General features: G+C 41.6%; 2 protein-coding genes across 2 annotated transcripts; one reads left to right on the top strand and one right to left on the bottom strand.

Annotated features, from left to right (window-relative positions):
* Nucleotides 1-352: 352 nt before the first annotated feature.
* On the bottom strand, nt 353-18,962 carry GFM2 (GTP dependent ribosome recycling factor mitochondrial 2). The gene is made up of 22 exons (XM_054177777.1): nt 18,811-18,962; nt 18,324-18,495; nt 17,626-17,748; nt 17,127-17,211; nt 15,401-15,446; nt 14,291-14,388; nt 13,180-13,305; nt 12,686-12,774; nt 11,449-11,537; nt 11,144-11,204; nt 10,864-11,049; nt 8,549-8,629; nt 7,392-7,540; nt 6,760-6,900; nt 6,578-6,677; nt 5,660-5,849; nt 3,765-3,841; nt 3,243-3,381; nt 2,917-3,102; nt 1,466-1,581; nt 1,056-1,238; nt 353-600 (listed from the first exon to the last, which is right to left on the bottom strand). The coding sequence occupies exons 1-22, from the start codon at nt 18,960-18,962 to the stop codon at nt 472-474; spliced, it is 2,718 nt and encodes a 905-aa protein (XP_054033752.1). The 3' UTR covers nt 353-471.
* Nucleotides 18,874-22,951, top strand: NSA2 (NSA2 ribosome biogenesis factor). Its single transcript, XM_054178274.1, has 6 exons — nt 18,874-18,963; nt 19,185-19,372; nt 20,243-20,393; nt 20,703-20,882; nt 21,900-22,092; nt 22,701-22,951. The coding sequence occupies exons 1-6, from the start codon at nt 18,961-18,963 to the stop codon at nt 22,766-22,768; spliced, it is 783 nt and encodes a 260-aa protein (XP_054034249.1). The 5' UTR covers nt 18,874-18,960; the 3' UTR covers nt 22,769-22,951.
* The last annotated feature ends 2,620 nt before the right edge of the window (nt 22,952-25,571 follow it).

Below are 25,571 nucleotides of genomic sequence, written 5' to 3' on the forward strand. Positions count from 1 at the left end.
ACAATACGAGAAGCACTATTTAGTTGTAGTTAATGCTTATTAACCATATCCTTTTATTCATCTGAAAACAAAGTACTTTACAGACTGCCACAACTGTAAAGTTACTTCACTTACAAACTTCACAAATTTTACCTCCTAAAGAAGCTGCTCTAACAGCACATTAAGGTGCATTTGGTGCTTATTTTTATGAAGAGTATTTGCATCACATCTCACTACAGCTACCTCTAAGAGAAGAATTTGCAAAGCATCAAACTGGCTGCAGCTCCAGTTCCCCTACTTTGCAACTACACAACTGTAACAGAAGAACACAATCTCTTGACACTTCCCTTGGACAGTTAAAAGCAGTCTGCTAAATCATCGTTTACCACACCCAGCTGGTACCAGAAGAACATATTAATGTTCATGAATAGGGTCCTTAAAATACATACAAGGGGGATAGAAATATCTTTATTATTCTACAGAGTAAAGTTGTCACACCAACCCCATTTTCCTCTGAAGAAGTGCACTTTGTTCTTGACTATTCAGGGCTTGGTAAGTGGCAAGCTCCAAAGTGAAAGTTGCTGAGCCTGATGTTAGGGAACGCAAAACTGTAGAGTAGCCCTGGACAAAATGAAGAACATGTCATTCAGTTTAGGATAAAAGGAAGGCAAGTTAGCACAGAAAGCTGCTTAGGTCACAGAGAAAGACCCAGAGAGGGATAAGTATGCTGCAACTTACTAATAAGTTAACTTACTAATATTACTGCATTAAAGGTGTAATACATGTCAGCCTAATAATACACTTTTTAAAAAGCTATTCTCTGTAAAACCTGGTTTAGTAGTATTTACTACTTCTCTGACTTAAAAGTTGAAAACATTCTGGTTTAGCGATCTGAATCTGACACAAAAACAGTACTAGATTTGTGGGTACTTGGTTCAGAACCTAATTAATTACAATGCAGTAAAAAACCATCCAAACTTACTCATCTCTATCAGGAAAAGTGAACTGAAACCTAATTACTTTTGAGCACATAAAGACCAGATTTGCATTTTACCGTTAACAAGACAATCACTTACCATTGTTTCTGCTAAGGGAACAGTAGCGACCACAACTCTGTTATCTTGGCGACTCTGGATTTCCTTAATGCTACCTCTCCGCTGTGCAAGGTCAGCAAGTGCTGCACTGAGATGATCTTCACTTACTGTGATTTCAAGGTTCATCAGGGGCTCCAGTACTTGTATACCAGCTTTTTTCAAGGCCTATACAGAAGGGACAGACTTAGGTTAACTCTTTTTTTGTTTGTTTTGAATATTGACATGGGTAGCTCCAGGTACCACTGCCCTGTTGAATTCTCTACTTCTTAAGGCTATGAAGCCCTCAGCAAGGGCACTGTGTTACCAGAGGAGAACCATTAGCAGATATTGATAGACACTTTCCCAGTAGTATGTAATGCTGCTGTGTTCTATAGCAGCTCAGTTTCACTGACCTTTTGCATGCAACGGGAAACACAAGCTGATACCATCGTGTGAGACGTGTCAGGGTGCACAGTGAGTGATTGCACTGTCACATCTATATCCTGAACTGGGAATCCAAGCAAGGGTCCTAGGAAAAAGGGGGGGGAAAAAAAGGAAAAAGGAAACAGCATATTTGCTTTTTCAGAAAGGATTTAGGAATAATTTGGATCTTCTTTCTTTACTCTTTTTCCTCTCTTGCTTCAAGGGCATGACAACTGTAGTGGCTCCTCATTTTGTGGTTGTGTCATTGCCCAGCTTTGCCAAAACAGTGAAAAGAGTGCAGACTCATACTTTCTTTACTGAAACCATAGATAGCATTCAGGACCACAAGTTCCTTAGTGTGCTCATCCATACAACTGTTCCCCAAAAGGGAGTTTTTAAATAACAACATCTAGAAGTTGTCTATTGAAACAAGACTATTTGGAAAAGTAGTGAAACCTTTTAAGTAAAAGCCAGAGTAACTTCTGTATTTCTCTTTCAACACAGTGTCATCACTGTGGAGCCTGACACTAAGCCACTACCAAAACTGAAGGGTTAACTTAATTCTTCGAGAGATGAACTAGGTGTAGTGACCTAGGCAGGTTATCTCTCTCCAACCCAGGACTCTGAACCAGAGCTAAAGCTACATGAGACTGGAGGGGAGGTCTGAACCACACATGGCTTTTTTGTATCCCCTACAAAGAACATAGCCAGATCTACTTTGTTTTACTTTTAAGAAGCAGGTCATGCCATGAATCTTAGTCTGCAGAGAGCACAGTTCTGAAGCATCAAGGAGTATGAAAAAAAAGCACACTCACAACTCACTCTACAGCCAGAGATGAGAGATGCTTTCCAAATCAACATAGCAATGTGGAAAACCACCTCATACTTCTGCTTAGTAATTCTCATTTATCAATCTACTGCCTGTTGATCTCACTGTGAGGGACAGCCCTCTGATCACAAGTCATTGAATACTTCTTATTTTTAATCAGGCACAAATGATGCTTTTAGAAAGCCTATACATGGCAACAAGGTAAGGCTTTTTGTTGTCTACTCTCACAGGTATACTGTATTTGAAAAAAGGAAAAGCAAACCCTGTCGGTAACTAATGGAAATGTGGTATGTACATGCCAGCCTCCAAAACCACTTCTGTCACATCACTGAGGCTTACAAAATATCATAAAGTAAATGCCTTATCTCTTATGCCAGATTAAAAAGCAAACCTTAAAACCAAAGGCTTGCAGACTTCCACTCCTGGCCTAGGGAAAAGAGTGTTTGGCAATTTGTATAATTAAGGAAATTTCAGATTTTTCCTTTGCACCTAATATTAATATGTACTATCTTTCATTTTTCAGGCTGCTGAGGAGGTTTTCTTCTATACATACATTAAATTGCCTCTCACAGAAATGTTAGACCAGTATAGCTGTCGCAGCACTCCCTTTACCTTGAATGCATGAATTCATGATTCCATTTTCTATAGCTCCTTGGAGTTCTTTGGGCAGCACTTCAGTGACGCTTGCAGAATACTCAATGAGGGGTTTCGTTGTTGCTGTCTCCACTACCCTGGGCCTCACCTCTAACTCTGCAGTTACAAAGTGTCTTCTATCTCCTACCATTTTGTCCAATACATCTGCAGGGGGAGAAAAGAAAAGAAGACAAACCAACCATTTGGGGAAAAAATATTTAATCTGAAAGTTATCCATAGCATCATTTAATGTACATCAACCTACAAACCCAGGAAAAAAGTATGTTCCTCCCCTTCACTCATACCTGTAGCTTGGGCAGCATTTAGGACAGTTTCTCTGTATGCTATTTGAAGAGGTCCCAGGTAAGTCTCAATTCCATATTCACGTTTGATCCTGTCATGAATGATCTCTATATGTAGTTCTCCCATGCCACAAAGAATAGTCTAGTAAGAAGAGAGTCGAGAAAAATCCTGGAAAACTCTGATTTTAATACCAGCCTCTGAAGAACAGACTTGCATGCTGTTCATAGGCTCTCAGAAGTATTTCAAATTCTAAGGAGAAAGAAAACCTGACTGCTTTAGGTCAGCTGACCTAAACACCATGTAAGTGACAGGGTAATTACAGCTACTATGACCACTATAAAGAAAGTCATTTTACAGTATCTTGAAGACTAAAGCATTTTAGTTTGATGCAGAGAACTTTGTACATACACAACACAAACATTTAGACAGTCCTATTTATTCAAGGAAATCTAACTGAAGGGTTGTCTTGACAGCTCTAAACTAAAAGCTTGGTTATAAAGTGAGCAATAGAAGATTCATCTTACTTGTCCTGTGTCAGGATCTAGCTTCACTTTTAAACTTGGATCTTCACGCTGGAGGCAGCTCAATGCGTTATCCAAGTCTGTACGTAAATATCAAACATTACATCGAAAGAGACTTCAGTAACTTGGGAATCACAATGAATGTCTAAACATCACCTCCTTTATAAGGCCAAATCTCATTCTCGGAAGGAATCAGAATAACTCTGGACAAATCCAGATTTTGGCAGTCAACTAAAACACCAAGCAACCTGCAACTTCTGATTCTTTCCAAGAAATTAACTGCACACCACAGAATGCTTAGTTAGTTATTAAAATACTCTGTTCAGAGAAGTGTTTTGTAAAATGTAATTTTGAGGTGCTTCCTCAGGTCAGCAAAAGTAGTGCTCTCTTTTTACAGTTACGAAAACACTGATTGTATGGTTTGCCTAAATATTTCGAGAGAAGTTCAACATGAAAAGACCAAAATGCTATTTTTCACTGATTCCACATTATCTTAGATGCTAAGGAAAGCAGTCACAGGAAACCATCTACAGAGCGCTAAATTTAAGGCTGACTGCATTTGTCTACCTTACAGTCCCTGAAAAAAAACCAACTAAAAACCCAAACAGAATCAACAAAAAATTGAAACACCTCAAAACCAGGAAGACCTTACCAGCCCAGTGTTTCAGCCTGCAGACTTACCGCTACAAATCTGCATTCTGCCTTGTTTTATTCCTTCATACTACACACTGGTATTGATCCTCCTCCCCTTCACTCCCAACTGAGCTCATCTTTGTTCAAATGGAGATTTTCCATGTATTTTCAAAAACAGTCAAATGAAACCGAATTCTCCAGTGGGGATTCTTGGAAGAGGCAGTAACATTACAGGTCAGCTGCATGAGTGAATTCTAATCAAATGCATAGAATCCTTGTGGGGTGGTTTTAGGCTATGCTGTTAAAATTTAGTTACAGATTCGAGCAGAAACGTAGAAAAATATAAACAAATCACTATTGGGTGTAAAAAGGAAACAAAATATTATTCTAAACAAATTCATTGGGTAAATATTTGGAATAAGAGGAGCTGTACCATAACAATTCTTCCTTTTCTCTTCTGATCTCTGGCTGTGTTGCTTTGCTCAGGAGAGATAACCTGCTTATCGGCTGGCTTTGGCTAAGTCTAACTTCTCTGCTCCTCTCTCTTGTCCCTTTTGTACAGGGAGGTAGGGGAGGCAGGGAGGGAGAAGCAGGGAGCCTTCCTTGGTCTCTTGACGAGCGGGTTTTTGTGTTGTTTGCCAAGTGTAAATATCTGTATAATATTGTAGACACTGTATATTTAGTGCATATTCATTGCATTCCATCATAGAGTGTAGATTATGCTTGCACATAACAGCTTCATTTACTTCTAACTGAGCTGATCTAGCAAAGTTAATGCTGGGGGGAAACTTCAACCCACCAGACCTTGGCAAGTGAAGACTTTACACCATGTAGTAGAACTGTAAGAGTTAACTGAAAAACAAAACAAAACAAACCACTTCTCAAGTTTGTACTCAAACACTATGTACAGCACACCAGTATGACTGCAGCAAAGCTAGGCATGACAACAGGAGCTGAAAATGCCTCCATGTCTTCTTTCAAAATGAAGAGCTACCACTTTTACAGACTCAAAACTGAGAAAAGTACAAATACTGCTTGACACAGTAACAGCCATAGATACCAACAACCACAATCTAAATTGTATAAGCTGTGCCAAACACCAAAGAGAACCTTATTTGATCAGAGACTGACAAATTTGTGCATCTCACTCACGTTAACCAGGTGTGCATGGACTGGGGATGAGTACTGTCCCTCATACAGAAGAATAAGCTCGAATACATCATTTGTAGACTATCTTATCATACTCTTAGGTAGATATGTTGTACCTTGTTGTTTGGCCATTGAAGGAGGTTCAATTGTACAGAAGAAGACGGGGTCAGGTACCTCAACACCTGCCAGCAGAAGGTTCTCTGTGTCACTTCTAGACCTATTCTTTTCTCCAGCATCCCTTCCAGCTCGGCGTGCTGCAGCTGCTGCTGAAGCCTTTGATGATACTATGGTATCTCCAGTGGCACTCTACAGATCAACAACCAGTGACCCAGAAGGGGGCGAGTAGGGGATATTTAAAAAATAAAAATAAAAATTAAAATAAAATCACCAAACCCACACTTATTTACAAACAACTACTTTAACTTGTCCCTTCAGTAACTGAAATTATCTGCAAGAGGAGAAACTGTATTGAAATTCAGACTAGTATTTCTTTGCTCTGTTCATTGAACTTTAGATCTAATTTACCACTCAAGATAGAAACCACACTTGAACAGTTTGGGTGAATGAAAACTTATTTATGCATGCCAAAGTTAGTTACACTTTAGAAAATCTCTGCCGATGAGATGCTGTATGCAGCCTGTTCAGACAACAGAATATCAAACTACTACACTAATAGAAGTAAGCATGCAACAATTTGCTTGAAATTAAGTTGTGTAACTTATTTGGTACACCACTCTCCTTCCTCAGACGTCTCTCCACAGCATTACACTGTATTTTGAGAGTTACAATACAATACAATACAAGCTCAGAACTCTTCAGGCTGTAGTCCTTCCTATGCAACTGGTACTGCATCTCCCAGATTAATTACTGACATTTGTACATTGTAATATTTCATTTTAGAAGTACAGGGGCTTCAAACAAAGGAAGTTTACATACGTCACAATAATCAAACACATGCCCGAGATACAAAGCCACAGAAGTGGAAAGCACATTAACAAAACAAGCTTCCTTACAGAATCAATATTTTCCATTACCTGCTTTAACCCAACAGCAAGGGCAATGTTGCCAGGCATGAGTGATGGTATTTCAATTTGCTGATCAGCAAAAGGCAGGAGCAGCCGGCTCATTCTCTCCCTGAAAGTTAAATTCTTGTATTACTCAGGACTTTCAACAGACATTCCAATGCTGCACTAGCCCCCACTTCGATCTTACTCACGTGCAACTCTTGTTAATATTATATACGGCTGACTGAGGTTTCAGTGACCCTGAGTAAACACGAATGAACACTAGAGGTCCACGACATTTATCATGAAGAACTTTAAATGCTAGGGCACACAGGTCATCCTTGTACCACTGTCTGTAAAATAAAAAGCACAACAAAAAGCATACTTGTACAGTTAATCCACTCAAACTCCTATTTACCTGAATTTCCACTCATCTAAGAAGCAGCATGTTTCTAATTGTAGTATTAAGAGAGGCATTTGTTTAAAGTAATAATTTGTAGGAAAAAAATTAACTTAATCAGTTCTGGCTCCACCAGGATATGTATCATGTGATTTATCCCACAGTAAAGATGATCCTGAGATCCAAATTTTGTAAAATCAGTTTCCTCAGATTAAAAGTAGACTTCAGAACTCTAAGGTGCAAGTTTGACAACTGGAGATAAACACAACTCCAGTAACACCAACCAGGAGGTTCAGTATGTAAGCATGCTTTTGTCTGCACATCTTTACTGTTATTTAATACCTAAAAACAGCAAAATTTTTTAAAGACATGAATGCTTTGCTAACTATTTTTCATGTTCTCCCTTCATGCTTTCCCACTTATTATTCCTGACCCTGTACTTACAGAAATTCATATGAGCACTCATTAGGTGCAGGCAAATACATAATGATAGCATCCATCAATGGCTGCACTCCTTTGTTCTTCAGGGCACTGCCACAGAGCACAGGTACTGCTTTCTGAGCCAATGTGATTCTACGGATAGCTGACTGCAGCTGCGAAAAAGAATCACTTTTTGTTAGCATGCACACTGCAATTTAGCCTTTAATTGCAATTCCAGCTATCAGATATGCTGACAAATGCACAAAAGTGTATGTCTGTAAATGCAACACCACTCATACAAACTCCTTTCACTGCTTTTAATGAGCTCCAAGCCATAAATCCACATGGAACAGGAGACACTTATTCTAAGATTTCTAAACATTTCATGCAGATCTGCAGCTGTTCTTGTTCTAACAGTCCTTTTAATTTAGAACACTGTACCATGTTCAACATACATTGCACTGGCTTTACCTGGAACTTTCATTCACCTGTCCCTAAACACAGACTAACTTTAAAAAACAAACATAAGAAAAACCAAACCCAAATCCCCACCAAAACCAAGACAAAAGTTCTGACAAAAGACAAAAGAACTGAGAAGTTATTCACAGAAAGAGTGATTGGCCATTGGAATGGGCTGCCAGGAAGGTGGTGGAGTCACCATAACTGGAAGTGTTTAAGAGACTGGATGGGGCACTTGGTGCCATGGTTTAGTTGGTTAGATGGTGTTGGGTGATAGGTTGGACTTGATGATCTCGAAGGTCTTTTCCAACCTGCTTAATTCTATTCTATTCTATTGTAAAAGCCAACAACAAAAACAAAAGTAAAACAAAACAAATAAAACCCAACCAAACCCAATAAAGAAACCCAACCAAAACCCCAACAAATCAAACAAAAAAAACCAGAATACCCATCCAGAAAGCAGCCTGCTTTTAAAATTGTGTCCAGCAGCTCTGAGAATCAGTTAGTGCATTCTCGTAGAAAATTCATACTAAGCTTGAATATACTATGTTCTAAATACTAAGCACTTTAAATTTGTTCCAAAAGCTGGTGTGATCTTTTTGGATTAAAAAAATGCACATCAGCAAAATCCTAATCTGCGTGTGTCACAGGAAGAAAAACTCAGCCCTTCAGAACACCAGCCAGTAAACAGTTATTTATAAATGCCGAGATGCAAAAATTACCTTGTCAGCTGGTATTAAGTCAAAATCTTCACTATATTCTCCTAGAACCAATTCAGCAAATTCATCATCCAGATCTGCAACCTTCAACAGAGTAGTTCTTTGTTATTTGGCATGTAGCAGTTTCACAGACAAGTCACAAATCTTGTTTAGGATATATGCTAAACAGAGCAGGAACAAAGTAGGAACTGCAGCCGGCTGAACATGTGCCAACAGTGTGCCCAGGTGGCCAAGAAGGCCAACAGCATCCTGGCCTGCATCAGGAACAGTGTGGCCAGCAGGAGCAGGGAGGTCATTCTGCCCCTGTACACCGCACTGGTTAGGCCACACCTTGAGTCCTGTGTCCAGTTCTGGGCCTCTCAATTTAAGAAGGACACTGAGTTACTTGAACATGTCCAGAGAAGGACAGTGAGGCTGGGGAGAGGCCTCGAGCACAAGCCCTACGAGGAGAGGCTGAGGGAGCTGGGGTTGTTTAGCCTGGAGAAGAGGAGGCTCACGGAAGACCTTATTGCTGTCTACAACTACCTGAAAGGAGGTTGTAGGCAGATGGGGGTTGGTCTCTTCTCCCAGGCCACCAGCAACAGAACAAGAGGACACAGTCTCAAGCTGCACCAGGGGAAGTTTAGGCTTGAGGTGAGGAGAAAGTTCTTCACAGAAAGTTACTGGACATTGGAATGTGCTGCCCAGGGAGGTGGCGGAGTCAAAAAAGGACTGTTCAAAAAAGGACTCGATGTGACACTTGAAGCCATGGTTCAATTGTAATGAGGTGTTAGGTATTAGGTAATAGGTTGGACTTGATGATCTCTGAGGTCTTTTCCAACCTGGTTGATTCTGTGATTATGTAAAAAGCATCAGAGATCATAAACTCAAACTGCAGAACATTACAGAAATTAAGGTTTCAAGAAAAGATGGGGGGAGAAAAACCCCCAAAAACAGACTGATAAAGCTGCTGTCAGGCAAAACACCACTGCTCAACAGGCAAATTCTTCCATTACTTGCATCAGCCCTTCCATTCTTCATACCTTAGAAATGGTCAACTGTGCGAAACCTGGTATTGAGTAGACCAAGTTCCCGTTATCTTTCTTAGCTTCACAGTATGACAACTATGTTAAAGAAATACTTATACTGTTCTCTTCTAATCTCTGCTGTGGACTTTTTGGATGCATTTGGAATAAGACTTATGGTGGGATTCAGCTGCCTTTAACACAGTAAAATTTTGACTAGCCTGCAATATCCCATCCAGCTTCATGCCAGAATGGTATGGATATCCTGAAGGTTCTGAGTAACATCTGCCAGGCCTCATGTGAATATATCTTTTGGCATATAAGACAGTACAAGATGCCAAGTTAGCCAACTGAATGCTAAATCTGATGTCTACTTTCTTCAATTCCTTATTTATAAAGCAAGGAGTAATACATGTGCAAACTATGCAGCCAGGGAGTTCAATTCAGTGTATTCTTGCCATCATGTATCAATGCTTCCACTGTAGATTAAGCATCTTTAACAAATGGAAATGAAGAAAATCTGAAATTAGTTAAATAAGAACACATGCAGAATCTTGCACCTCAGACAGAACAAATCCACATGCTGTTACAGAACAGGGATCAACAGACAGGACATAACTGCAGAAGTCAGAGGGTCTTGCTGAACAAGTGAGAGTCAGCAATGTCCCCATACGGTGACAAAAGCTAACTGCATACTGTGCTTCATTAGCAAGAGCATAGCCTGTGGATGAGGACAAGTGGTCAGTACCATCTACCCTTCACTTGTGAAGCTTCATTTGAAGTTTGTCTGCTGTTAGGTTCCCTAGCACAAAAGAGACTGACAAACAGTGGGAAAGACCACTAGAAAACCACTAAGGTGGTTGGAGTGCAGCTGGAGGCCCAGAGAGACAGGTTTGTCTGACCCAGAGAGGCTAAAGCAGGCTGCAGATGCTGTCTCTTACTACATGAAATAGTGATGGTGGTGGTGGACCTGCTTAGGGAAAACAGAGCCAGATTCCTCTTAGAGGTACACAAGGGAAGTGATTCTGTCACAGGCTGCAGCATGGTAAATTCCTGTTGGACAAAAAGCAGTAATGTTTCACTACAAGGATGATCAAGCACTGGGAGAGGCTGCCTAGACACATGTAATCTCCATCCTTAGAGACTTGCAGAATCAACTGAACAAGGCCTGAGCAACACTCATCTAATGCCAAAGTTAGCCCTGCTTTGAGCACGTCATGAACCACACACCTACAGAGGTCCCTTTCAGCATATTTTTCCTGATCTTCTAAATAATGGCTTTAAATATATTATGTATTTACTTTAGAACTTTACTTGTTCTATTAGGGTACTTCTGGCATCCTGGACTTCTTGAAAAAGCTTGGGATCTTCAGACTCCAGCAATGGCTTTTGCTTGTAATTTTTTCCATCATCCAGATCAGAAGCAGATTTCCAAACTATTTGTTCCTTAGTCACAACATCAACGAGTCCTCTGAAGGTCTTGGCTTCCCCAATGGGCAACTGCAGACAGAGCAAGGGTATCAGACAGGTGCAAAAAACTGAGAAGGAAGTTCCATTTGAGGAAAGCAAATGAACATTTAATTTCTAAGCTTACCTGTAGAAGCAAAGGTTTTGTCTTCAACTTTTGTTGGATACTTTCAACAGCGTATGTAAAACTGTATTAAAACAACAGACACTAAGTCACACGAAGTTTAATTGCATGGTAGAAGAGTTTACCTTCCTTCCTTACTGCAAAAATTATTCCTACAATGACACAAAAACATGCACCTGCATAATCAAATATGTAAACATTAAGTATTAACACAACTGGCTTGTATTCTACGCTTAACTGAAAAACTTCACCTTTATTAGATAGATTCTCTCACAAGGCTTTTAGCAATGATGAAAATAGCTGAATACCTTGCCCTGGTTTTGTCCATCTTGTTCAAAAAGCAAATTCGTGGTATCTGATGCTTGTCTGCTTGCCTCCACACTGTCAGAGTTTGGGCCTAAGGCAAAAGGCAACATAGAAGCATTAGTGTTGATAGCTGAACTATACACTCCCCAATACTACTGTGCTCAGAGTACAGGAAACTGCTGAATGTGTTGTGACAATCCTGTGTCTAGCAGCACAGATGAACTCCACATCCAGCTTTGGCTCATTTCTTCCCTAAGCTGTTGTCAGCTCTCATTCTTTACTAAAGGCACAGAGGCACGTGGGAAGAGGAACATGAAGAGAAATAAGCATTACAGGAGACACATAACAGAAAAACTCAGTGATGTAAAGACTTCAATATTTCATTGCCAAATTACTTAAGCACAGACAGGCAAGCATTTCTGTGCCTACTCAGACAATAATAAAATCTGCCATGGTATATTGCTGAGCCATTTATGATACAGATTTTTATTTGCAAGTTAAAACAGGTATATATGAAAATCAGTGCAAATTCAGAAATAGTCTCTTACCAACACAAGGAAAGACTGCAAGAATTTCCTGCAGAGTTTTAGAACCAAAAAAGCAATCAGATCTAATTTTCTGTTGTTGTTGGGGTGGGGTGGGGGGCTGTTAATCAGTTCTGGTTCATATATAAATGCCTCCCAACAACAAGTAAAATAATGTGGTTTATACTGATTAAGAGTTCTGTCATCCCTCATCTACAGAAGTCCCATGGAACACAGGGATTTCACAGTACGTAACTTTTATACAGAATTGAACAACTCAAACATCTCATCCAAAGAAGTCAAACTCCAGCCTGCTTCCACCTTTTCTGCATGTTAACAGGTCACTGGGGAGGGAGAAATTCTGCCTCAAAATTACTCATTTTCTACATGAAATGTGAAAATGAGACATTAACAGATATTCATCTCTTTCCACTGGTGGAACTAACCAGATGTATTCAACTCAATCTGTGTTCATAAAGGACACTAACAAAACAACAACAACGAAACCCCAGACTTTAATGGGAATCCTTTTCTCCTTATTATGGAAATTCCTGTACACTACAGGACTTGAAACTAAATACTCAGGTTCCTGAAGCTGAATTTTCATCAAAGCATCAGAAGAGGCAATACAGAGCAACATCTCTGTACTACTACTACTCTTTCATCAGATAAGAAAAACAACAACCAAAAAAAAAAATCTACCATTTATTTTTACCTCAACACCAGCTGAAGCATCAAACACTGCTACTGCGCCATCTAGGACTCTCAAGCAACGTTCAACTTCCACTGTAAAGTCCACATGACCTAAAAAAACAGTCTTCCCTTTATACCACCATCATTCAAACAGGCAACATCAACAGGTCATGACAACTTTAATTTGTTTTTTTTCAATGGTATCTAACCAACCCTCTCCTTCACTTGCAGAGAAATAAATCTATCAGTTCTTGAAACACACAAGATTCTCACATTGCAATCCCAGAACTCAGAGCAATTTAGCACAGAAAGGTGTGAGCTCACTTTAAACAGGCTAGATTAGGCACCAGCAAACCACAAGTAGCCAAAGTTGCACAGAGCTCAGTATAGGCCATTTTACTCCTGCAATTAAACCAGTTAAATACTGGACCACATTTAAAACCAAGACTTACATGCTATGAAAGTCCACCTCATCTACTCTTCCCTAAAAAGGTAAGTACTGCTAAAGCATAGTACCTGGGGTGTCAATCAGATTGATTCTGTGATCCTTCCAGTCAAATGTAACAGCAGCAGACTGAATGGTAATACCTCTTTCTCGTTCCTGTACCATAAAATCTGTCACTGTGTCCCCATCATCAACATCTGTGAACAAGAAACAGGTAGGTAAATAATCCTAAATCTGAAACTGAGATTTGGAAATCCTGTCCCTTAAAAAATTGTATAAAACATGAAAACTGGCCTTGTTCAGAAAATGGTAATGTCAGCTAATTTACCCAGGCTCCCTTTCCAGGGAACAAATGCTCCATAAGTCATACACAAACAATTCCAACAACCTTTCTGTTGTTCTTAATCCTAGTGACACCATCAGAAATGTAAAAATTGAAGCAGAGTTCAAAATCATGAGCAGGCTAGCAGTTTAGAAAATCCAACTGCATTCACTGTGTGGAATGTGACTGACTTTTCCAAATGTAGTAAATGAAAGGCAATTACGTTGAAACTAAACAAATCAAAACAACACAACAAAATTAAGAGATTATGTTTTTTTTGTGCTTTTTGACAATTTTAACAAGAAGAGAAGCAGTTCCTCGTTTTTAAACAAGCAAGCCACCAAGTTCAATCACCCCACAAGCCTAACATCTTCTAACATTCTCATACACAGTAAAGAACAGGAAATTAAAGTTTAAAAGGACCAAAGGTAGCACAAATGGCAACTGCTGTGACGCCTTCAATCTTGAAGAATTCTGTGAGAGCTGTTGAAGGAAGGAATTCTTCCTGTATCCTGGCTTTCAGAATAAACAGTTACTTTTTGTTAATCTGATTTCTTTACATTTCAAAAGAGAAATGAAGAAATAGCTTCATTAGAACAACCAATGAGCAACAAGGAGACCCTCTAATTAAATGTTAAACCACTGCACTAGAAGAAAAATATGAACATATGATCTCTCCAAGTACAAATGCCTTAGAACATAATGAAATGTGCATTAAAACTTTGCTGTATTTCTGCCCATCTTTGGAAGGACTGGCTTCTACATTCGGTATTCCATAAGCAACCTCTAAGTGCATTGCATGTTACTGTATACTGTTAAATCTCTCAAATGTACTGAAATACAAAGAAGCCATTTCTAACCTCCAAGTGTTCTTATGTATCCAGAATAATACAGCATTCTCTCTGTTGTTGTAGTTTTCCCTGCATCAATGTGGGCCATAATGCCAATGTTTCGGATTCTGCATAAAGCAAGAACATTGCTGTTACCACAGTATTTTTTTATTCAGTGATTCTGCCATTTGTACAAACAATTAACAGTCACAGAGCCTAACATACTAGACAAATATAGTACTAATATGGTGGATTTTCTTCAGATCAAGAGTAGCCAAAAGTTTTGGAACAGGTTTCCATGCTTCATTTTAGTAAAAGGTCACTTCTTGGCATCATACTCACTCATCTGCCCTCTGCAGCCTCTCCACCAGACTCTCATCTAGTCCAGTTCTGATCCCTAGTGCCTGAATGTCATGGGTTGAGTTGAATCTGCTGCTGTATGTATGCACTACATACACACCTTTTATGCCCCAAATACAGCATGCAAGTTCCCATGAAGCTGTCCTTGACTCCATCCAAGCTAGTGTTCCTTTCTGAAGTACCTTGCCAGCAGCTTCCAAAACTGCTTCACTAGCTCTGTGCATCACAAGCTTGCAACTGCCACCCCTGTTCACCATTAATGCTAACTGAATTTGCCCTCAGCAGTCTTCCAAGGGAACTTCACCCCAAGCCACTCCTTTTGGCAGCTCAGCCCCTAACTACCTTGTCCCTGGTTCTAAGGACCCCATCTAACACAGCTGAGTGCTGCATGCGCATAAAGTGCAAAATCCTGCCCAACACAGCGGTCTATTTGCCAAGACATTTCTTGGAGGTTTTCAGGAGAAGACTTGATGGGGTGCTTGGTGCCATGGGTTATTTGTTTAGGTGGTGTTGGATTGGTTGATGGGTAGGATGCGATGATCCTGAAGGTCTCTTCCAACCTGGTGTATTCTATGTATTCCCCCTTGCTCAGCTCCCAGCAACTTACCTTGGATGTGGAGTTCCCCTATGGAAACCCTTGTTTTGATTCTAATGATCTGAACAAGAGACAGTCCAAGACCTCCCCAACACCAACAACCATTCTATATTGAAATGCCAGAAGGGCAAAAATACCGGCTCTGACTGTTGGTTACATCCGAAAAAGAAGGTGGCAAGACGTACCTGGATATATGAGGATTAATGACAGAACGCAGAGACTTAACATCTCCTGGAGACAAACAAAAGCATGCAACAATTTGTAAGACTAATGATAGGCTTTAATAAAACTGAATATATTTAATCAAACAAAAAAAAAAATTTAAAAAAAAAATAAATTAAAATACTCATGACAACCTGCAGTCTCTGGGACTTCAAATTTGTAAAGATACACACTGAATTTTCAACAAATTTCTTGAAAACTTTTCAGATCAGCTGTATTTTAGAAACAATAGGAAAAGCCAGTACAGTAAAGTATCATAAGCACAGTAAAATCTTACTCTGCAGAAGCTGTAACAAAACACGTCACAGCTGAAGACAACTGTAATGCTGATGCTCATCTGAACTGGCTGTTAGGTAACAAATTTCAGAAGTAATTTCTCCTTTAAACACTGAGGCCTAGACAGTACAATCCCTAGGAAGAAAACACAAAATTACCTAGGTTAAGAAATTCGGGGACTGAGGAGTTTCAGATACATGTTTTCTTAAAAGGTGCTTCCTCTCCCACATCCTATTGAGTTGGAAAATAAGCTGCCAAGCTACATCCGTTATTAAACGGATCCACAATTCAGTTAGTCAAGGCATTTAAGTTGTGTTTCAGGGACTTGCTTGCCTAGTACAAACAGTATTTAAACTAACATTTCTTCCTTATCTACTTATAGATCATACCATTTACCAGTGAGGTACTAAAGAGGCATCTTAGAGGCTAATGTATCAATGAGGAGAAAGACCGACCTCAGATTCAAGGTGGACTATAACAGTCTGGAAATTCATCAACACCCCAAAAAAAACCTCTCAACTAACACTGCCTTTTCCCCTCCAGTCTCTAAAACAACACATTAGCATGTTGAAGATTTCTTGCTTGTCTCAGTCACATTATCTTCTTGTGTAAGGAATGAAGCTGTGCCTCCAAGTGACACAATGATGTATCCAGTAGAACAAAACTGGGTATAAATACAGTAAAAGGTGAACATATTTTATAGCCAACTACACAGGAAGAGTATTATGTAGCAAGAGAGACTGTTGCCATTAGCAACTAAAAGTGTGTCTTTTTCTCAGGCACAAGACTGCAGGTTAAAGACTTCTGCTAAGATATGCAGGACTGAATCCATTACAAGAAGCTGCTTAACCAGTTGCCAATATTTTCTTCCCATGTTCATCCTGATGTAGAAAAAGTGGCCCTGACTCCCAACATGACCTTACATCAATGAATTTCTATTCAATGTCAGTGTATCTACTCAAAAAAACAGGGAAAAAAAGAAAAGGTATTTTCCAAACACCTTTTTCTTTTAGCCTGCATTTGCAAAGAAAATACACTAATGATAACTTCAAACTCTATTTAATTCAGATTCTTGCATTTCTCCCATGGGCTAACACACTGGTTATCAGTTACTTGACAACTAAATAATACATCAGGAATCTGGACAGCAGTTCCAGCACAGTTCAGGACTGCCCCAACATCTCACACATCTAAATATTTTTTTGCTTTCTGAAGGCTGTGTAACACACACCAACTGAGAAAAGAGCAGCAATACAAAGCACATTTTCAGTCTCTGGATTTTTAAACTGCTTTGTTTGTGCTTCATACACCAAATTCTGTAATGACCAAAAGGACACAATAGAACACAATATAGAAATCATTCATAATATGTTTTGGACTAACTCTTACTGAGAAAACAATTTAAATTTATACCTGGTGGAGAACTGTAATTTCTTAGACTGCAGTTTTCCTGTGTCACACTTAGGACTCTCATTTTTGTCTTCCTGAAGTAGGCATGCTTAATAAAAAAAACAAAACACAAACAACACACAGAATAATTATAAATAATGACCCTGTAGTTAGACTTCAACCCATTACAGAAAACTAAACAAAAAACGTCTACAGGAACTGATACAGTTACCAAATATTTCTAAAAGCTTCAAACAACACATAGTTGAAAGCAGGAAGACGGTAACATCCACAAAAAACCTTTGATAGCACCAAAATGTGTTGTCAGTAGCCACAATATTTCAAATATGTCTATTTCTGCGACAAACATTACATAATCAAAATCCCAGAGAACTAAAAAAGTTCAAAGAAAAACTGCAAATTCAACTTCCACATTCTGACTTATGTGTAGTCCAATTCCAATACAAAATTATCTTCTTGTGCCTGGATAATGATTTGTAATTGTATTTATTTTTTTGCTCACAGAGAAAGTATCTAAATCCGGGGGAATGTACAGCTCATTGCAAACACGTGATGGCTTCACGGCACTCACCAAGAATTTCCTCATAATTCTCAGCATACCGGCTCCAATCTCTAAAGCTGTCCCCTGCCAAGATAATAAAGAGTCGTACAAAACATTCAGGACGTGAAAAATGCAATTATATTGCCTTTGCTTAAATCAGGTATGAAACTTAAGAGTGCTCCACGTAGATCAGGTTATCATTTTTCAAATCACTGCTTGTCAGGTGAAACAGGTGTCAGATCTGGAAAAAGAACGTTAGGCGACTAAAATCAGCACAAATGCAAACCCACACAAGCTAAACGTATTTCGCACCGCAATCTGTGAACAGTAAAGCAGAAAAACTAACATCAGAGTTCTTCATTCATGCTAAGCTCTGGAATACTGCCTACTGAGCAGTGAAGAGCAAATAGCTCTTCTGATCTTGAAGGACCGAGAGGAGCAAGGGAAAAAAAAGCATTTGGGAGAGAAAGTATTAAATACGGTGCGCTTTTAAGCGTCACCAAAACCACTGTGACACAAAGTCCAAGGGCAGAAGCTTCAAGAGCATTCACTGCTGCTAAGCTGCTGCTTAGGGAAGGAGGCACAACTACCCAGTGCCTGCGATTTTTCACTGCCTGTCCGTCCCAAAATAAGGCAGAGAAACGTGCCTAGCGGCTCACTTCCACTTCCTGCCCAGCCAAGCCACACACACGTGCTGTAGAGCCGTTGCCTCCCCAGGAGAGCAGGAAGAGCTCAGTGCCCACACGCCATACGTTACAAGCCTGCCGCAGCCTGGCCAGCGGCCCAGGCGGCCGCTCCCCGCTAGCGCTCCGCAAACCTACGCTGCCCTGTCTGCCGTGTTACGAAGCACCAGCACGTTATTTGGTCGACTCCTGCGCTAGCGTCTCTCTCCAGATGGAGAGCTCTGACAAGGCCAAGCCTGAGCCCGCAGCCCGGCCTCGGCCGGCAGATGCCCCATGCCGCCGGAAGGCGCGCCAGTTCTTCCTGTCCCCACCGGCACAACCCCCGAAACTCCTCGGGTTCCACCCTCCCCTCCGGACCTGACAGGCTTGGATGGCAAAAAGCGCCCCTCTGCTCTTTTGTCTTCGTTTCCCCACTCTTCTCAGCCCCTGCAAGTGGAACGCATAGCTATCGGAAGCCTAGCACTGCCGCCTCTCCGCCACTAGGAACCAAAGCACCGCGGGGGAGCGTTTCCAGCCGGGGCCGCTTCTCGCCTGGCCCCGCCCTTTTCGCCCTGCACGAGGAGGCTGTGCGGACGGCTCGGCGGGCTGCGGGAGACGTGGGGAGGCCGCCGCCATGGTAGGAGCCGCGGCGGCGGCGAGCCCTGAGGGCGGCCGGGCGCGAGGCGGAGGGGGAGAGGCGGAGGCGGCCCCGGGGGCCCCACGGGCCCCACGGCCTCGCACTCTCTGCCGCCGTCGGGACGCGGCTTTCCGCCGCGTATCCCACTTGCGCCCAGGCTGGGTTCGGGTGCGGGGCCTGGGCTGCCGCTACCCGCTCAGCGCTCTGCCTTGTGTCCACAGCCGCAGAACGAGTACATCGAGCTGCACCGCAAGCGGTATGGCTACCGCCTGGACTACCACGAGAGGAGGAGGAAGAAGGAGGGCCGCGAGGCTCATGAGCGGTCCCGGAAGGCCAAGAAGATGATCGGGCTAAAGGCGAAGCTCTACCACAAGCAGCGGCATGCTGAGAAGATACAGATGAAGAAGACGTAAGTACTTGCCTGTGCCGTGTCTGGCCGTACGGACATTGGAGATGAGACGTTAATGTAGGTAGAAAGGACTGCTTACTCCTTGCGTCATACTTCATACGTTTAAATAGTGGTCAGGTGGTAGGAGAAAGTGGGGTTTGCCACAGGACATTTGTAACTCGCAGTCTTGTCAGTGGATGTGAACAGTTCTGCTTCTAATGGTATTAGGTTTGTTAACTAGTTTGTGGGTCTTCTTTTTCCCCCTAAATGCCCTCAAAATGCACAAAACAACCCTTTTTACACACACACACTCCTCAGATTTGTAAGATTTGCCATCAGATCTCTGGAGAGTAGCAGTAGTGTGTTATTCCTTTGTCACAGAGGAAAGCTAGTATCTCTCAGAGTGCTTGGCTACTTGCATTATGTCATTCTGGAATTCCTTAATAAGAATTGTGTTCCTGTCGTAATGGGAATTTGCAAGCTTCTGTGCACTCTGCAGTCTGTCGTTTTATTAGGTGAGATTAACTGCACCAGGGGAAGTTTAGGCTTGAGGGGAGGAGAAAGTTTTTCACAGAGAGAGTTGTTAGCTGTTGGAATGTGCTGCCCAGGGAGGTGGTGGAGTCACCGTCCCTGGAGGTGTTCAAGAGGGGACTGGACGTGGCACTTGGTGCCATGGTTTAGTACTCGTGAGGTCTTGGGTGGCAGGTTGCACTTGATGACCTCTGAGGTCTTTTCCAACCTTATTGATTCTAGGATTCCTTACAAATAAATGTCAATTTTAAAACAAAATTTTGAGCAGGCACAAGCTAAGTTAGAAAGACTTATCTATGATCTAAAAAGGAGCTTTTTGAATTCTTTTCTACTCTTCATACTGGCTTTCTCTCCGTGCAGCATTAAAATGCATGAAAAGAGAAATACCAAGGAAAAGAACGATGAAAAAACACCTAAAGGAGCTGTACCAGCGTACCTTCTGGACAGAGAGGGCCAATCTCGGGCTAAGGTTCTCTCCAACATGATCAAGCAGAAAAGAAAAGAAAAAGCTGTAAGTAACTACTAACTGTGAGATGCCTGCTATTGGGACCACTGTGCTGCTGATGCCAAAGTGACAACAACCTGCAAGCAAAGTCTAAACATTAGTATTGTACAAAGCTTTGGTCATGGAGCAATCTAGGACAAAGTAAGCATATGCACTATCTTGATTTCCATCACTTTAGATACTAACCAAAATAGTAGCTGTGAGTTGTTTAAGTACAGTGTACCGCTGCTCTCAAAGGAAGTTAGAGTTTGTGCTTTTCCCTTTTATTTAGCAATGCAGTGTGTAAGACTATTGACTCTTTCTTCCCTCTTCCAGGGGAAATGGGAAGTTCCTGTGCCAAAGGTCCGTGCACAGGGAGAAACAGAAGTTTTAAAAGTAATTCGCACAGGAAAGAGAAAGAAGAAGGCCTGGAAGAGAATGGTTACAAAAGTTTGTTTTGTTGGAGATGGCTTTACTAGGAAGCCTCCTAAATATGAACGATTCATCCGACCAATGGTAATGTTCTTGAGCCTTACAAGTGTTGAAGGAATAATTCTTCATACTTCCTGCTTTGTGTTCCTGTGGCAAGGAAGCTTTCTTCTGCGATAATGCGTTTGATTGCTACTGATGTGTGCTAGTCCTGTTAGTTTCCCGGCAGAAATCTAAATGTAGAATAGCCTGAGGGCAGAGACGTGCCCCTGCAGTCAGTGTTGAAATGGCTTTGCTTTTAAGCCCTTAAAGGGGATGATGCCAGGAAGTTAAAGCTACGAGCTGTCCGGGTGGCATGCTAAGTGTTATTAGCAAAGGCACTGAGAATAGCTTCTAAAGTTGGGTGCTGTTTTTTTCAAGCCGCTATGATTCTGTTGGCTGCACAAGTCCCAGAATTGGCTGGATTGGAAGAGACCTTTCAGATCATCAAATCCAAGCACTCTGTCTTCAAGACACAGTATTTCCATGTTTGGGGGGTCCATCACGACCTTGGGCAGGGAAATGCTGTACCTTCAGCCTTCCCCTTTCTTACGCAGCTGCAGGAGCAGTGTCTGGGCTCTAGCAGCGTGGCACTGCATGGGAGGAAGAACTGGATTCACCAGGACAGCATAGTTTTTCTGTCAATACTTGTTCCTGTTTGGTCACAGGTCTCACCATCATCACTGTGTAAGCTTCCTGCTGAATCATACCTCATTAGTGTTCTGATGGTCTAAGAAAGAAACCTTGTGTAAACTTTTTATTGACACAGTTTCTGATGCTATTTGATGTTCAAGTAGCCTTCACAGAAGCCGTTAGAGGTAGCAAGTACTACTTGTATATGGCTACTAAAAATTGACATGGAAGGCTTTTCTTTGTAATTAAGGCAGGGTTTTGAACGAATTAAGCGTTCCATGCGAGGCAGACAGCGTTCTGCATTCTGTGTTCTTTTTCTGCCCAGTCTTTGAAAACATACAGAGCTGAGAACAATGCTCAAAGTATTAAACTAAATTCATTGTAAGGGTTTAAAGTAAATACTAACTCAGTCTAACACTCCTTGTGTAACAGGGCTTACGTTTCAAGAAGGCACACGTGACTCATCCGGAACTTAAAGCTACTTTCTGCCTACCTATCCTTGGTGTGAAAAAGAATCCTTCTTCTCCTTTGTATACAACACTGGGTGTCATTACCAAGGGGACCGTTATAGAGGTGAACGTGAGCGAGCTTGGCCTTGTGACACAAGGGGGCAAAGTTATCTGGGGTAAGTAGTTAAAGTAGCTGTACCACAGTACTACTTCTAAAAGCTTCATTGCCTGATGTATTTTTAAGACCAGGCCCTGTAGTCATAAATGATCCCCTGTGAAATGTTAGGTTTGGGCTGCAGTAAAAGCATCTACTAGGCAACTCTAAAAATGCAGGCTTTAATTTTAGGCTTTCTGTTCACACTTTCCAAAGCAAGTTAGGGGAAGTTCAGAACAAAGACTTAGCTTGCCTATGGCTCACATAAAGCAGCGCTCCAAGTGTGTTTTCAGTAGAAGTATCTTCACAGGATCGGGCTGACTGCTTTAACAGAGGGCTTGACATGCAGAATAGCAGACCCTATGGTTGTGGAGTTTTTTTACATCTATGCAGGACTCCTGATGATTCATCTACAAAAACCAGCCTGTATAAAATATTTTGAGAGCCAAAGTGTGCAGGGCAGCAGCAGAAGGTAGTTTTAGATTTCAAAAGGCATTGCAGGTTTGGAACAGGTGTTCTCTGCACTTCAAAGAGGCTTGTAGCTTTGACTTGAAAATTTAAGAGAGAGGCTACTTAATTACATGAACCACTTCAGCCTTTTGCAGATACTTCATTCTCTTTTCTCCTTAGGGAAATACGCACAGGTAACAAACAATCCAGAAAATGATGGCTGTATCAATGCAGTTCTACTCGTCTGAGTTGTGTTCGGCGCCAAGTATTCGGACAGGGGCTCCTGCAAAAGCAGTGCAGTTTCAGCAGGTTTGCAAGAACTCTGGAACCACTCTGGAACCCTCAGCCATTCACAAAGATGGATCCCACGAGCTGATGAAGAGGCTAAATGTGCCAGAGCTGACTGCTTAGGTTTTTGTGTTTGTTGGTTTGGCTGACTGTTCCAATAAAGCAATTCTTGATTGGTTTTGGATGTGGTGTGGAGTTGATGTAAACCCTTTTGGAGTTTTCATAGCAGTTTCCTGGCTTTGCTACATTACAGTGTCTTCTGTGATGGCCTGCTCTAAGAGCTAAAGCTACAGAGGAGCTGTGAGAGACTAAAAGCTTGCCTCTCCTGGTGTGACTCAACAAAGAGAAAATCACTTGCTGCTTGCCCAGACAATAGCTGATAGGTGTTGGGCAGAGCCACTGGAACGACTCTTGGAAGGTGCAAAGATAACATTGCTTACTGGACCACAGCTGGCCTGACAACAATGGACCGAGGCCACCTTCGGGAATATGCGTAAGACGAGATAATCTCCACCCGTCAAGTACCCTGGGAAGGGAGGATGATTTCCTGGCCCCTGATTTCCTGAGGGACAATACTTGCACACATACCTAAGGACTAAAAAACTGTACAAAAGACTTGAGCAACTACTGGCTCAGCAGAAGAAACACGGAGATGAAGGCAAACACTGAAGAAGGACCATGCCGCTAAGAAGGAAAGCACGAGAGAAGAAAATGCCTGGGACAGTGCTGCTCCGAAGAAAAGAGGCCATGGAGCCTGGAAGAAGCAGACTGAACCAACCCTCTCTCCGTGTACTAAGTTCCGCCTGCTGCAACTCGTGGAGATGAAGAAGCTGCTCTGAGGACCACATCTCTTCTCCAGCCAAAGCCTCAGCACCCTTTCTCCACACCCCCAACATCTCCTGCAGCACCTTTCCTCCACAGACTCAAACTGTCCTGGGGTGGTGCTGCGAGGGGTGTGGTGATATAATTCCTTTCCTCTTCTCTCTCACTCCTCTCTCCCCTTCTGATCCATCCACTTTATGTAATAAAGAGTCTAGCTGTTAGTATTTTGGCCTCGTTTGTGCCTTGAGAACAGTTTAGCAGCATGGGGATGCAGGGAGGGGAGTAGGAAGGCAACTATTACCACTGCTTGCCCCCAACACTACCTCATGTCTTTCCTTTGCCACCAGGACTGCAGGAATGAAAGTGTTAAGACCTGGAGACTGGAGAACAGTTTGGGAAGTTTTAAGGGTTTGAAGATGAAGTGTGAGAATGGTGTTTTAACTGCAAGTATTTGTAGGTACTTTGGTGACTTTAAGAAGTAAGAAAAAAAGTCACAATCATCAGCTGATTGAGACATAGGATTTAGCTTGCATTCTTGAAATAAATGCTGCTTCTAAACTGTAATACTCACCTGTATCTGTAGTCTTAAAGAGTACTTCAAGCCAAGGGACTTGAAACAAATTTCAAGTCAAAGCCTTACGAGCTTTCTTCTTTGTGAGGACACTCTTGCCTCTCAACCTTTGAAGAGGGAAACATTCAGACAAAATCAAAGATTCAGAAGCAAAAGTGCAAACAGGTTTCTGATGGGTTTTTTTTGCATTTACAAAAGTTTAAGGCTAGGGGTGGTCAGATCCTGCATTCAGTGGGCTAAGTAGCAGATTACAGAGTCCCAAAGTAGTTCTCTTTGGAAAGGACCTCTTGAGACTACTGCAAGCAGTCACACACAGCAGGTGTGCAAGGGCCCTGTCAACTCAGATTTTGGTATCTCAAAGGATGGAGACTTCACTACTCTGATCCAGTGTTTGCTCTCACAGTTCAAAATATTTTGTTTAAATAAAATGTTCTAGAGTCCAGTTTGTGCCCACTGCTTCTTGTCTAGTTTCTTGCTTGGCCCCACTGAGAACTTCTCCATCTTGATAACCTCCCACTAGGTACCTGTACACAAGGCAAGATCCTCTCCCACTTCCCCTTCTCCAGGCTGAAGAATTGCAGCTCTCTCCAATCCCTCAAGCATCTTCATGACCAGGTCAAGTTTCAGATCTGCAACTCTGGAGTGGAAGTCAAGCTAGCAGCTTTTGTATTCGTTTCCTAACTTTGCTTACTTTGTCTGATAGAGGCTGTGCTTCTAGATATACCAATTCCTCTCCTCTTAGAGGCTATTCTGCTAGTTTACCACATTGCCTCATCTAGACTTAACTTACTATGCTTTCTACTTCTTTGGGCAGTGACAAGTGGTTTTAAACCATGAAATGGTCACAAGCCTGTAAGCTTGGAAGGAGACCACTTTGTCAAAACAGATAAGCCACCACCTAATTTCTTGTGCAGTAAAAGGTAAAGTAACAAGCAACATGAATGGAACGCTTCTCTACAGCTGTCTCAAGAAGATTGCTACCTTTTGTGACTGGTGGGTTGAACAGAGTTACTGCACTTCAGATATTTTAATGTCCACACTATGGCATTTCTAGCTGGCTTTTCCTCAGCAAAATGTGTTAACAACTGCAAAGTTTACATCATCTTGCAGAGTCAGTATGAACAGCAGAATGCATGCTGTAACATTCAGCATAACCTGTGCTAGAGGCTTCTTTAATAAAAGTCTCAGCAACAGGCTACGTACAGGAAATTGTTTCAACTGAGAAATGATTTCTCAGTTAACTATTTTTGAAAGCTCCTTGGTAAGAGACAGACTGTAGAATGATGCCAGTTCTAGAATGAACTGGACTACTTTAAAATCCATCTCACGTATAGCACAAAGGACTCCATATATGAAAAACACACCAAAAA

Source organism: Dryobates pubescens, chromosome Z (assembly GCF_014839835.1).
Source record: "Dryobates pubescens isolate bDryPub1 chromosome Z, bDryPub1.pri, whole genome shotgun sequence".
Classification (NCBI taxonomy): Eukaryota; Metazoa; Chordata; class Aves; order Piciformes; family Picidae; genus Dryobates; species Dryobates pubescens.